This window comes from Festucalex cinctus, chromosome 20 (genome assembly GCF_051991245.1).
Source record: "Festucalex cinctus isolate MCC-2025b chromosome 20, RoL_Fcin_1.0, whole genome shotgun sequence".
Classification (NCBI taxonomy): domain Eukaryota; kingdom Metazoa; phylum Chordata; class Actinopteri; order Syngnathiformes; family Syngnathidae; genus Festucalex; species Festucalex cinctus.
Window position 1 is genome coordinate 10,155,819 of NC_135430.1, and position 13,825 is coordinate 10,169,643.

At 43.3% G+C, this 13,825-nt stretch overlaps 1 protein-coding gene across 6 annotated transcripts in view; it reads left to right on the forward strand.

The window, feature by feature from the left end:
* Positions 1–200: 200 nt before the first annotated feature.
* Positions 201–13,825, forward strand: part of cacnb2a (calcium channel, voltage-dependent, beta 2a) — a 35,667-nt gene continuing 22,042 nt past the window's right edge. Inside the window, exons 1-2 of one of the 6 annotated variants that reach the window (XM_077509233.1) lie at positions 201–696; positions 1,335–1,427. In XM_077509233.1, the coding sequence (XP_077365359.1) occupies positions 667–696; positions 1,335–1,427 (123 nt within the window). In that variant the 5' untranslated portion in view covers positions 201–666. Of the gene's footprint in view, positions 697–845; positions 992–1,334; positions 1,428–4,353; positions 4,550–8,124; positions 8,528–10,750; positions 10,997–13,825 lie in introns of those variants that run through there. The other 5 variants (XM_077509240.1, XM_077509234.1, XM_077509236.1 and 2 more) reach the window with 5 other exon arrangements.

A 13,825-nucleotide genomic window follows, 5' to 3' on the forward strand; every position in this document is an offset into this window, starting at 1 on the left:
AATTTTCTTGAAAATAATGGAATGGCTTGGCAAAGCTTTCTTTATGTAAAAAATACAACTTTTTCTATATTATAGTAGTAGTCTTTTTTTTTTTTTTTTTTTTTTTTTTTCTTCTTTTCACCTGATTAAATGAAAGTTCCACCACCAGATGGCGTTCCAGTGACACTGCAAGATGGTCATGAAGTAATGCAGTTTTTTTTCCCCTCCGAAGAACTTTGACAAATTGATAAGGCTATAAGTACTTATCAAATTGGGTTGCTAGGTCGATGCAATGTATCATTACATAATATGTGCAGTGTGAAAAACTTTCTCCTCACATTTTGATATTTAATAATAGTGAAATAGAGTTCCACGCATTTACTTAATTTTCACTTCTTTCTGCTGGACTGTTGACATGAGGAGGCGGCGGAAGGACAGAGCAGCCAGTGTGTGCAGGAAAAAAGAAAAAAGAAAAAAAAGGACCTGATGCCGCAGGCTGTAAAACATCCACCACCATTATATCATTATCACCGGAGCGTCTTCTTCAAGCTCCTCCTGCTTCTTCCAACTTGACGACCGGCAGAGGAGCTCGATCACCTAGCAGCGATGAATGGCTCAAGATGAAGAGCTTATGTTTGTATTTTGTCATTTTCTTCGTTGTAACGTCTAAAAAAGAGCGACGAGTACATGGAGGTGGACTCGCTGCAGCAGTTTAAAGTAAGTTAAGTCGGGTTTTTTTGGGGTTTTTTTTTGAACGAGTTAGCAGGTGAAAGTTTTAGGTTAGTTAGTGGTCAACTACGGCGACATGTTGCATATGATATGTGTTTAACCGTCAATGTCATATTTTGTGTCACGTCCTACATTTTTTTTTTTTTTTAAACGATTTTTACTGTTAAAGTTGTTTTGAGTTAATTGTGCGACGAGCGTATTATTTAATCACCGTTGAATTAAAACTAGCAGGTGATCGGTGAATCTGCTCACCTACGACGACATGTTGGTTCCAGTTTTAAAGGTCAATGCCACTTTTACGACTTTTTTGTCGTTGGTTATTGTTGGTGTCAACAGAAATAAATGGATTTAAGTATTGTTTTTAATTGCTGTATTATTTTATCATCGTTAATTTAAAATTAGCAGGTGAGTTCTCAGCCGACATTTTGCCTTCAATTCGAAGCCCTCGTCAGTCATTTTGTGTCACTTATCCGCTTTCCTGTCACTTTTTTTTTTTTTTAATATTAAAATAAACCAAAAATGCATAAGAATAAAAAAAGTCTTCATTATTCAACTTTAACCAATCAACTCAAAATGGCTTATTTATGCTGATTTTTAATACTTGTTTTATTTTTCACTGTTTGAAGTTTATCAGGAAAGGAGGCCGCGGCAAAGGTCGATTTCGAGGTTCGGATGGGAGCACGTCCTCGGACACCACCAATAACAGCCTCATACGTCAGGTAAGGAGTGACCATTCAGGCCACTCGACCTCTTGTCACCGCTTGCCCGCCTCGTATACACCCACTTGCCTCATTTGCAAAGTTAACATCAGAGCAGCTTTAACCACACATTCATTGTTGTTTTCTTGTTTTAATTAGTTTTAGCACAGTACATCCCTCAAAATTTGCTTTAATTTAGGACACCTGCATAAATATGTCCTATTTCCTGTCTCCTTGTCGGAATGTGTGCGTTTCTGTGTAAATGTGTGCTGGTAAAAACAAACTGGGCACAAGTTCTGCGATCCAGTCATCATCATCATCCATCAGTCCTGAGATGTGTTTTGCCCTGAAAGCCTTGTGTAAATACCGCCGGGCCCCCGTGATGGCGGAGGCATCTCGCTTGAGCTACAGCATGCGCTAGCATCTCCTGTTATAAAGCAGAACTAGAGAGGTATGCCTTATACACGTCTGGACTTTGTAGAATGGAGAGACCTGCACGGGATGGGATGGGTGCCGGCTAAATGTTATTCCCTTTTTAGGAGGAGGCACGCATCTCCTCACTTTTTGGCACCAGGAGCAATAACGCAACCTCCTGTTTGTGCTCAACTGCCCTGACAACTTGTGAATGAGTCGCACAAACTATGCCCAGTGAGAATTTGCCCAATTTTTCTCATGGGAGCTGAATCTCGAGCCCGACAGTCTACACAATCCACACGCAGAAGGCAATCTCGGTCAAACTAAAACGATAATGTATCAGTCAGGTTCTACAGAAACACTATGGGAGGTTGTTTTAGGGAGGAAGAAGAGGAGTGACGCATTCAGGGTCAGTGAGAGCGACCCAAAAATAGCACACCTTCCCGTAACAGCTCCTTTGTTTGGGTGATAATCTAAATACTGTTTCGCAATTGTATCAGTTTGTGTTTGAATATGGTGTTGTGGATCTAAGAGTGCAACCTCATGTCAAACACAGTTAATGCTTTCAGAGAAATGTACCTGTAGGAAATCATGAAAATAGAAATTCCAGAATCAAATTCTCGCTTCTCCAACTTGGTTACTTTAATAGGGGAAAGGTCAGAGACAAAACAGACAGCGTCTCTCAATGTTAATCTGACTGTCATCAACATATTCCAGTAAGTGCACAAAAACTGCTCATAAAAGGCCAAATTATGCATACTGTGGGAGGCTAAAGGGCAAACGGAGAGAGGATGGGAGACACTCCCTGTGGTCCTCCTGGGGTCAGGGGGAGGGGCCTACAGTAGATGTTGAGGTCCCAGTCTGGCAGAAGCGGTCTGCATTTGTCAAGCAACATCAACACTAGCTGGTTGTTTATCTTTATGCATAGGCGCAAGCATGGGCAAATAAAATGCCTCACCAATGATGCATTTTTGGGGGAATCGGTCAGGAACAGGCTTAAGGCTTGCACTTATACATGTATGATAAATTCTAAACATAAATTAGATGAGCTAGGGGATGGGGAGGTGAATGGGGTTCACTGCCTCTTGGCCCCCCACCTTTGCACCTTTGCAAGAATATAAATGGAATATTTTTGTAGACTGTTAAAACCTTTGGGCTGTATTAGCCAAGGTGGAAACATGATGAATTTTTGTATCAGAGTCATCCTGGGAAACCAGCCCAGCCCCCCCCCCCCCCCCCCCCCCCAAATATTAATAAACGTTCCTAATTTAGCGCTTGTCTAAAAGCAATCAACAAAAGCTTCTTGCGAAGCAGAGAATAAACACTGCTGAACTTTCGAAGGATTGCTTCGGCGCAGAACTAAAAATAGGTCTTTTAATAACAGTGATATCAAATATGGTACAGACAGAAACAATTTGCTCCGAGATGCCAAAGTGGAAGTCTGAATGTTGTCTGAGATTGTTGAGCATCCTACTTCCTTAGTTACTGATGAAAGGCGCACTTGAGGGCACGGCCGGGGCAGGAAAACCCGGTCGCATTCCCCCGCTGATTGCGGGCGCTTATTTTCTTCCCCTCTTTTTGCTTAGTGAATGATGTCACATCCTCCTGATTGGCTGCTTATCAGACCTGGCAACCTCCACTGCGCTTTTTTTTGTAGCCTGAACAAGCGGTGTGTGTTTTACAGAGTTCCAAGACTGCCAAAATAAAATAAATAAATAATTGCGGCATGAATTATTTAAGTATTTTATAGACAATTTGACACGTTTGAGTACTTAGTCACGTGAGTGATAATCATCCGTGTGTTATTTGTGGCATCAATACTGCAGTAGTGAGCCAGGTGTTAGACTGACACCTTGTGGAGAAAAGCGGTAATTGTTTTCACCTAAATGTTGCAAACATTCACCCCCCCCACCCCCCAATTTGAAGTTGAAAGGATTTTCATCCATCCTCTATAATATTGTTTGTCCTCTTTAGAATCACAGGTGAGCTGGAGCCTATCACATCTGAACTGGTCGCCAGCCAATCGAGAACATTTAGACAAACAACCATTCGCACTCATTTAAATGAACTGGACGATTTTGGAATGTGGGGAGGAAGCCGGAGTCAAGTAACTGTAGAAAAATCCACAAAGGTCGTTTCGAGCAGGCACTGCTGCACTTTATTATATTGAAAGCATATTGCAGAGAAAGAATGAAGGCTTAATGCAATGCAAATGAGGACGGACTGGCACGGCATTCAAGTTGGAAGGGTGGGGGACTCAAAGTCAAGAAAGAGAGAAGGGGCATTTGGATGGACGCACTCTAGTAGGACGGCAAGGGAACAGCGGTCAATAAAGGACACACCACCACCCCTCCTTCCTCCGCAAGCCTTCGTGCCGAGGAGCAACTTGTGCGCCACGATGAGTGAGTGAAAATCCACAAGCTGAAAGCAGAAAACTGTAGCACTGCAGATATTTTTTTTTTTGGGGGGGGGGTTCGGGGGGCAGATCCGACCTTCTGAGTAGCTCAAGTGGATTTCACCATTTTGGTTTATGAGCGGTGACCACAACAAGATGCCAACAACAGGTTTCTGACTTTTTGAGTCCTCTGGTTGAGGATTGGCAGGGACGGACCGAGGCTGAGCGGATGCCACCGCCCGACAGGTAGCCCCCTCCCTGTCCCTCCCTTCCCCCAGTCCCCTTCATGCCGTGCTGTGGCCTGGGCCATCGCCGGAAAGCCCCGCTTCCATATGTAAGTTTGGCCGCTTCCTATTCAGAAATACGGTTTTAAAGGATGAAGGTGCATGTTTATGTTCATCTTTCATGTGCTGCAGTTAAGATACTTTTTTCCCCAATCGGTTTTACCACTAGATGGCCTTGTTTCACTTTTACATTGTCACGCACCCTTGTCAAGATGAAAACAGTGCAGATTGGAGGCTTTAAAGATGATACGAATGTTAAGAAATGGTTTAGAGTTAAAAGTGTGCCTTTAAGGGGCGTGTACGAGTGATTTGTTAGTCCGCCTGCGAGCGTTGTGGTCCACAGCAGCTCCCAAACTGCATCGGTGACTGTGTTTATGTTTTGCTCTCGTGTGTTTGGTTGTACAACCACGTCACGAAAGTCCAGCGATGACAAGCCCGTGTATGTCATATCTGCGAGTGTCGTAATGAGCTCCGCCTGAATAATCCATCGCGGTGGATTACGTGACGGCGAGTGCGCAAGCGATCCACCAGGTGTTGTCCCACAAACGCAGCCAAGAAGAAAGAGACTTTTTTTTTTTTCTTTTTTCTTTTTTTTTTCTCTCATCCCAAAACATCTTGATCCCGCACGCTGCAGCCAAGAGAGAATATATCTTACTTGTGCCGTGATTAATTTGACTCCACGGTGCATCCGGATCAACATTCACCGCACAACCGAGTAAGCTTTAATTTCACTGATGAGTGGATTAGTGTCGGACCAGCTGTTGCCAGGCCACACTTGACTGGTGAGCCTACAAGCGTGCGGTAAAGGTGTTCACACATCCTGGTCGGCACGCCGGCTGCGCGCCGACTTCAAGTCCGCCCTCCCGCCGGGTTGAAATTTAATATCATGAATGTAATAAAACGATCCCAGAAGCGGAGCGGGAATTGAGGCACTCCCGATGCCGTTACCCGCCCGCAAGTTCGATGATGCTCCACTTGCATGTTGGTGTTACAATAGATGGAATGTGGAGCATGCCGTTTCTTGACAGGCTTGGAGTAGACGTCCCAGACGCTACTCATGGAAACTCTGGCAATGGAACACATCGGGGGGGCCCCCCCCTCTCTGATTCAGATTTGTGAATGGAGGGCAGTCAGTCAAGTAGGACTACAGAACACATTCTTTTTTTTACATTTGCTAAATTTCTGAAATCACCAGGAGTTTTGGTTATGTAGGAGATCTTATTCTTAACATAGACCAAAAATGCTGAATCAGTTTTGATGAAGTTATAAAGTTTAAAAGACGATCACAGAGTTTAATTTGAGTTGATTTCGTTATTGAAGCCTGCTGTTTCATGCTACATAAATATACAGTAAATTTACAGTAGCATAAAAAATTAGAGGGTGTCCAGTGGCATATCATTTTGATGGTCTTTGGCCAAGCCATTCTAGTAAAGAGCTCTTACTGGAGACGTCAACATCTATGGACTGCATCAAATCTCTGATAGTTCGGTTTCTTTCCATGGATCGGTACTCTTCAACTGGATTATGTAAAGTAGTTTACCAAAAGACAGTCCAAGAAGGCTAAGACAAAAGTGATGCAAAATCTCTTATTGGATGTAGTCCAAAAGCCACGTTCAAGAAAAGCAAAAGTCTGTAGGTGCTGATAGTAGGGCTGTCAAAATTAATCAAGTAATCGATTACCAATACAACAGCTATTTTAACAATAATAATAAAATTGTCAAAATCCTCTGATATCAGCAGTGATTGTTCACTGATTTCTGTAGTATTTTATGAAAGAAGATTGATTAGCTTCTGTTTTTAATCAAAATAAGACATTTGCAAACATCTCTTTTTACTTTGGAAAACAATGGCCGAACTGGTAACATAGCACAACATCAATCCCCCTTTTTTTTTAAATCACTATACGAATACAAAGTACAAAATAAACACCAATCACTCGTTAATAAACAGCAATCAGGTAAAAAAAATACTTTTGTAATACAATGCACGTTAATACAAAATTAAAATGAATCCGATTAATCGATTGAATAATCAGGAGGTTAATCGATTCTAAAAATATTCAGTAGTGACAGCACTAGTTGATAGATTATTTTTTAAATACTTGTTAACATATCTTATAAGTAAAGAAAACTACTGTATGCATGATTTGGTTCTAGAGTTGGCTTTACGTGAGTTCATCTCAGAAAACTCGACTTGAGACCTGTAGGCCTACCTCTGTCAACTAATTTATCCGATTATAGTCGATTTCCGTAAGACTGCACAGTCTGGCGGTGATTAATGTCCCACTTTTCTGGAGGCACTGGGACGGACGGCCGCCTGGGAAGGAATATCGGGCCAGGACTTCTCTGGCAGCCGCCGAGCATTTTTTGACTTTTCCAGAGAATGTGGGACTGTCCAGAAACGGAGCGACTAATTGGCAACAGAGACCCCGAGGAATGTCTCGGAACTAGCGGGTCTTGTAGCACTTGTACATAATCTTATTGCTTAAATATAAGACTGGAAAGTGTGATATATTTCTGAGTAGGCTATTGCGCCACTTTAGTCTGGAAACACTGATGTCAGTCTGTGAACAATGAATCAAGTTTAACAATGGGGCCTGGGTTTTAAAGCCTTCGTTGGTCTGGAGGAAGCAGCAGGCTACTCCAAAAAATGTGAAGTAGTAGTTTGTGGAAGACTACAGTGGATATTATTCCGCGGATAATTAGCATGTTGCTTTTTGTGTATACTGCAGAACCACCATACTTCGGTAATATACTCGGGGTCACAATGTTCTGACTAAAATACTAAATATTTTCTTCTGGAAAAGGGCAATCATGCATCATTATTAGCGCAATGCGACTGTTGCAGTCTCAGCTCACTTTTTCGACTAAACCTCAACCTCGAGAGGGAGCCAGGCGGTCCGAGCCTCATTTAAAACAGCTGCAGATGTTCTGCGGAGCTAATTAGGGGCAGCGGGACGTAGTAGGCAACCTTGTGCACTGGAGGAGGGCTGCCGGCCAATGTGGATATAAACAATTCATTAAGAGCGACGGATGTTAAAAGTGGATCAAGGCGGTGCGTTAAAAGCTCGTCCTCTTTATGATCTGAGTTCAAATCAAAGTTCTTTAAACTCAGTTGGAGATTGGTGACATTCTCAGATGCAGGTTCTGTTCATATACGACTATCACGGACCTACGCTAATGCTGCCATGATGTGATAATTCCAGTAAAACTACTTAGGTAGGGTGTTTTCTTCCTATAAATTTGGAGACTTTGCATCCAGCATTTTTAATTTTTTTTTTACTTTCCCCAAAAACGTGTCTCAAGAATGTGACAACCTGAACACTGGTCATCCAGCTACCGGTTTCATGCGTCAGTTCCAGAAAGAAATGAGGAGTCCATTGTGTTGAGAGAGACGTTGGTCATCGGACAACACTTGAATATTGAATGACTCGAGAGAACATGGTGCTGGTGACTTTGGTGTGTAAGCAAACTGGTGCCATGACAACAGGTATATTGAGAGGGCGTACCCCTGAGAGGAGGATGACGGAACAACAACGGATGAAGTGGTTGCTTTTTGTTTGGAGGGGGCGCTGGGCGGGATGCCTGGAAGCAGCACGGACCTGCCAGTTGGTGAAGAGCCCTCTCCTCCGTCGCTCATCCGTCTATAAGCTCGCCCTCGGGAGCCGGGCCACGCACAACTGCAGCACGATTGGTAGCGTGCCGGGACGCAGCTGGGCGGGGTTAAACCTGCTGGGATGTTTCATATTCATACTCTGTGAGAATACATAAGCAGTCCGTCAGGTCATTGGCTGCTGTCGGGAGGAAGAAGAGTCCCCTGGATTTTGATTTGTTTACCTTGCAAGGCTTTGAAACCTTTTTTGTTCGGCGGTGGCGTCCTTTGACAGATGCCACGCGATTCGGGTTCGCCGGGAAGGCCACCAGCCCTGATCCCGCTCGCGCAACTGGCCAAGGGGTTGAAGACGCCGCTCAATAGGCCCGTGCCCGTTTGCCATGCTCAAACACTCCAAGAACAAAAATGTTTCGTGGGTAAGTTTTTGCCATGTGTGGAAGAGCGTGTGAGGACAAGTACAACAGATTATGTTGGTTGGACTACGGCGGTGCATTTCCGCTGCTTTTTGATGCTCCTGTGCCTGGTGGCCTTTCCAAAGAGAGGCTTTAGAGATTTAACTATTATATAACTACAAGCTACTACATGTCCACTTTATCAAATCTGCCGACTGGTTTGCCAACTCGGGATGGTCGTCCAAGGAGTTTATCGACGAGTTTTGAGTTGTAACCTGATTCGCCAATGGATATGTTAGGAGTGATAGCAATAACGCTAGATAATTCTCTTTATTATGTTCGACCCGGTTTATTTATTTATTTTTAAAAATGTGTTTGACATGTAATTCTTTGCTAGTGCAGAAGGATCAGGGGGGATTAGAGTGAGAGTGGCTTTGCAGGGATGAAATCAGCTACTTGGGCACAGGGGGTTGGTACAAAGAGGACAGGATGAAGTTATGGTTCACTCTACATTTTAGCTCATAACTACACCTTTGGTTATGTTTGTGGTACGGGAGCAACTGTGCCATGTACAGATGGCATTGACATAAACCGTATGCTGCAAATCATCATTGCCAACTGCAATAACGTTAGTTTTTTTTTTTTTTTTTTTTTTTTTTTTGTCCAGTGCATCATTAGTGATGTGCTTCTGTCTTTCTCACCCAAGGCAAACTCTTGCTCCACTTCCGCCCCTCCCTCAGTCCTTCCATATGGTGCCTATGTCATGCTGCCGCGCTGTCCTCATACTGAACCTGAAAGTTTCCGCACGTGGCGCTGGAGTGGGAGCACGGTTCATTCATTGTTGATAGCTTTCTGTTTCGGTTTCTCCTCCTTGTGCTATCAACACGTCTTACCCAAAAGCCAGCGAAAACAGGTTTTTATTATGATTTTGTTTCCTCGACATCCCATGGGTTTAGTTTTGGCAATCTTCAGTACATTGACTTCAGGCCTAGATACACCAATCCAACATCTGCTACACACCGCACCTACCCCAACTATTACATATCTTAAGTGCATGCGCGGGAAGTAATTCCCCTCCGGACCATCGGCGGCGGTAGTCATTATTCCTAAAGGCAACCGGAAACCTCTTTACGGGGACAGGCTATAAAAACGTAAACAATCCATAACCGGTTACTTTCTCTCACGATGTCCTCCCGCGTGAATAAAACCCTCCGGCTTTTTTGCACAGTATCGTATATAAAAGTAAATCCTACCTGCTATATCCAGTCGTGCCCCCATGTCATGCCGTCGTTTGGCTTTGTCGGCAAACCTTTTAACGGTAATTTGACAATGCTGGTCTCTCTTGAAACGAAGTAATCTTCTTGATCTTCTGTCCTTGACAGACATTGTACGTACAAATGCGGAGGGTACAGCAGGGTGACGATGTGCAAAATGAGCAGGGAAAAAATTGGTCCATGCTTTCAATCAGTACTTTTTACCCTCGTTCGTCACTTCCTCTTCTTGCCCCGTGCACTGATTCGCTAGCTAACAGCCATTCACAGTGATCAAATGCCCCGACGCTGATTCAACATCTCAAATTTGCTGGAAACGACCCCCAATGTATTCCAACTTTACAACAGTAATTTATACACTGATCAGACGGTGCATGCCGTCGACCCAATACTGTCCGACTCCCGATGTCGATGTTGGTGTATCTAGGCCTTTAACACGGAGCTGACCCAAAGATGTCCGAATTTTCTGTAATATTGTAAAAGTGCATAGGCTATCAGATGGTGTTTTTTAAATTCACTCAGAGTGCACATTACTTTTATTGTCCATTGGACAATGTCCATCCAGTAAAGCTAATGACTTTGAGGACTATGGTCAGAAAGGCAGCGACAGTCAACGCCGGGCAGATTATTACACCAGATGTTCCTCTCGGTCTGTTTTGTCTGTCTGGTCGCGGCTGTACAGCACAACGTTGTGGCTCCAACCCAGAAGCACAGCAACACATTCACGTCTCAGTATCACTAAAGCTCTTCACCGGAGCAAAATAAAATCATGGTGTCACCTGTAAGTCTTCCGAGTTGAGTGCCATCTAGTTAGCCATGCAACAGATGTCAACCCGATGAAATTCAAGCTTAATGCTCGACCGACGGGAAAAACACTTGAGAGCTAACCATGACACCGAACAGCTTAAACACGAGTGTGTGCGTGTGTGCGCCTTAGCCGTCGCCAGTCCACATAAGCTCGCGGATGGCCACATCTAATTTCCGTCCCTTTTTATATGTCAGTTAGGTGACGCCGGTTGTTTTGAAGTCGAACTTGCCGAGTGGCGCCGCGGACATTGTCTCCTCCGCCGCCGCCGTCAGCCGCTTACAACCCTGGGTCACGCTACTCTGAGTGAAAAACCGGGGATTTGCATTATTCAGTGCAGTCGCAGCCGAGGAATCGAGCGGCGACGCGGGTCGTTTCCGGCATTGAGAGAGGACGAGCATGTCCAAGAAGCCAAAGGTAAAAGCAAGAACAACGATGCAGAAACGTGTCCTTGTTCCTGTGTGAATCTGCTGCTGTCTTAAACCTGCTCCCAGAGTTTACTTTGAATTTGTTTGGCAGTTGTCACAGTCTGTTGACATAGGCCCGTACTCTCTGTATATCACTTCACGTAGAGCTGCTTTTCTAGAAGCACTATTATTTGTGGAGTGCCAAAGATAAACATTTTTTTTGTAAAGGAAACACTTCAGTCGAAGAGTTAGCCAAGCTGCACTATGACATAATTTTCACAATTTCTGAAAAAGTACTTTTGGGGTTAAGCCGAAGTGACAATACAGGCACGCAGGAAGTAGTGACTGAATCAGTGAAGATAAATATTTAAATCTGACGGTAATCACCAAAATGCAGTGTGATCTTCCATGGACCATGCGCCACAATGTATTTTTTAGTGTAAAACTACATTACTATATATTGTTTTACTAGCTTAAAATGCCAGCTCTCACTTAATAAAAAACAAGAAAGCTAGTCTTTCCAAAGACTACAGTCGGGACTAAACGGGACGATAATCCGCAAAGAATTTCATGAACTGTTGTGCAACCTTAATCGTCTGCTAACATCGAGGATTGAAGAGGTGACCTGTTTGTAGCATTATAAAGTGCAGTACTTTTCTCCCAAATTCATTTCCCCTCATTACGATGACATTTGTTTTATACAGAAAGGTAAGCTTTCATCTTTTGCTTTTACTCTAAAATCCCGGCCCTTTGGAAATACCGATAAATCTCCTTATAGAGAGAAGCAATCATTTCAAATTGAGTTCGGGATCAAGTGGAGACAAGCAATCGTTCCCTTGGGGGTTATATTGTGTTGAGCATGCCTGATCCCTGCCCCGTGCTTATGTACAGTATACAGTAGATGTGCTATAGTCAGATTGGGTTATCCGCTTTGATATCTGGTGTGCTGCCTGTAAACTTTTCTGGGAGAGTCTTTATGTGCTTAGTGACCGTGAAGTGACACTCTTGTTAGCTGCCAAATCTTCATTCACTGTAGCACACGAGAGTGCCTCAACTAGACCTTCCACAATCTGGCAAATCCTGACCAAACGATCTCCTAACGGTATGCACAGCCGATACTTGTCCTGTCTTTTTCAACTTTGTCCATCACCTGAAGGATGAGCTTCTGTTGGCTTTTTCTTTAGATTTTGGCAGCATCTTCAGTTTTCCTCCTTAGATGCTCCATTATTTCTTGTCTTCTCTTACTTTCTGTCCATTCTCCTCTTTTCTTTTCTTTTTTTCTTCTTCCCGGGCCCTCTTCGTCTCTGTGTCTGTAATTAGAGATGGTCCTGGTGCTCGAGTGACGTGGCGTGTCCCGTAACTAGGTAACCTCAGTCAGACGCTGGCTGCCGGCCCTTGCGGGTTTCATTAGCTGTGAATCAGAGTCCCATCGGACCCCAGTCAAGATTTTCCATCCGAGCTTTCATTTATATTAAGATGAGCCCGGTATTTTTCAGAACATACATTAGGAAAGGGTTAGTGTTATGTAAAGTACTTAGTATGCTAGGTATTTACTAATGTATTGTAGCCTGTGGCAGGAGTTTTAGTTGAGTTTTTTGTTGCCATGAAGACTATCAGACCCTTTAAAAACAATTTGCACTGAACCTCATTAATCTCTATCTCTTTGAATATTTGTTTCTGGAGAACTATAGCGACATAATAGATGATCACTGAAGTTATGGTTTGGGATTACTTCCAGGAAAATTTAAAGTTTTTATCTGGGTATCACATTAAATCCTCATGGGGAGTTTTTCATTTGTGTAATAGCACTCTTGGCAAGTCTAGCGCGGACTTTTGGCGAACACCTCAGTGATTGGTGTGTTTTTACAAACTTTGAATGCCAACCATGGCTTGCTTTAAAACACGCGCTTGACGGGCAACGAAAACACGGTTGTTGATGGCCGGATTTTGTTTTTCTTTGACATAGACAGCCGCAGGTCGGAATAAATCAATGGCCTCTCACATCTGTTGTAGTTTTGTGCTTTTTCACATCATCGCTGGTCTGAGCTTGTCTCGTTGTTACACAAATTAATTCGTGATCCCTGTCTAGGCTTTTGGCAATGTGAAGCTCCAGACTGTTTACGTTAATTGTGAGTGACTGGAGACTCAAAATGTCTGCTTTGAAGGCATAGTGGTAGTGAACTGCTTGCCAACAAGTCTAGCTTACCACTATGGCTAGAGATTGGCCTGGTAGCTAAAGCTGGCTATATACACTCACAGAAATCTTACTTTTAAAGTCTTTCAACAACAAAAATCTAACTGTGTATGACTAGGCAGTTACACTTTTTGTCCCCTTACCTAATAGTATGTTATGTGTGGAAACCCTAATATGTTCCTCTGTATTTAGTTACTACTATTTTCATGGTTATTTTTTAACAGAAGTCAAGGAAATATTCTGGCCGGCTTTCGATTTCGCATCTGGTCCGTGGGCCTTTATTTTGAAACGTGTGGTCTAAGCTAACAATTGTGACCGAGGGTCAGTGCTCTCACTGTATGTTTGGGTGACAAGATTTTTCTTTGCTCAAATTGAGGCAGAGGTGGTTTTCTGGTCATTATTATGCATAACTTGTTCAAACAAACACTTGTTCTATGACATTCACATATTAACATGTTTTATTGTTTATTGAACCTTTTTTGACAGAAAAAAAGCAATATGTTACACCTTTTGTGGTAGCCAATCACAAGATTTGATGACGTTTCCTATATGCGAATCACGTTAGGACATTTTATAGATTTCCTCCTCGCTGTCCAATTATGGCATGCATGTTACTTGTAAGTTGCCTGCGTTGACCTTTGTGCG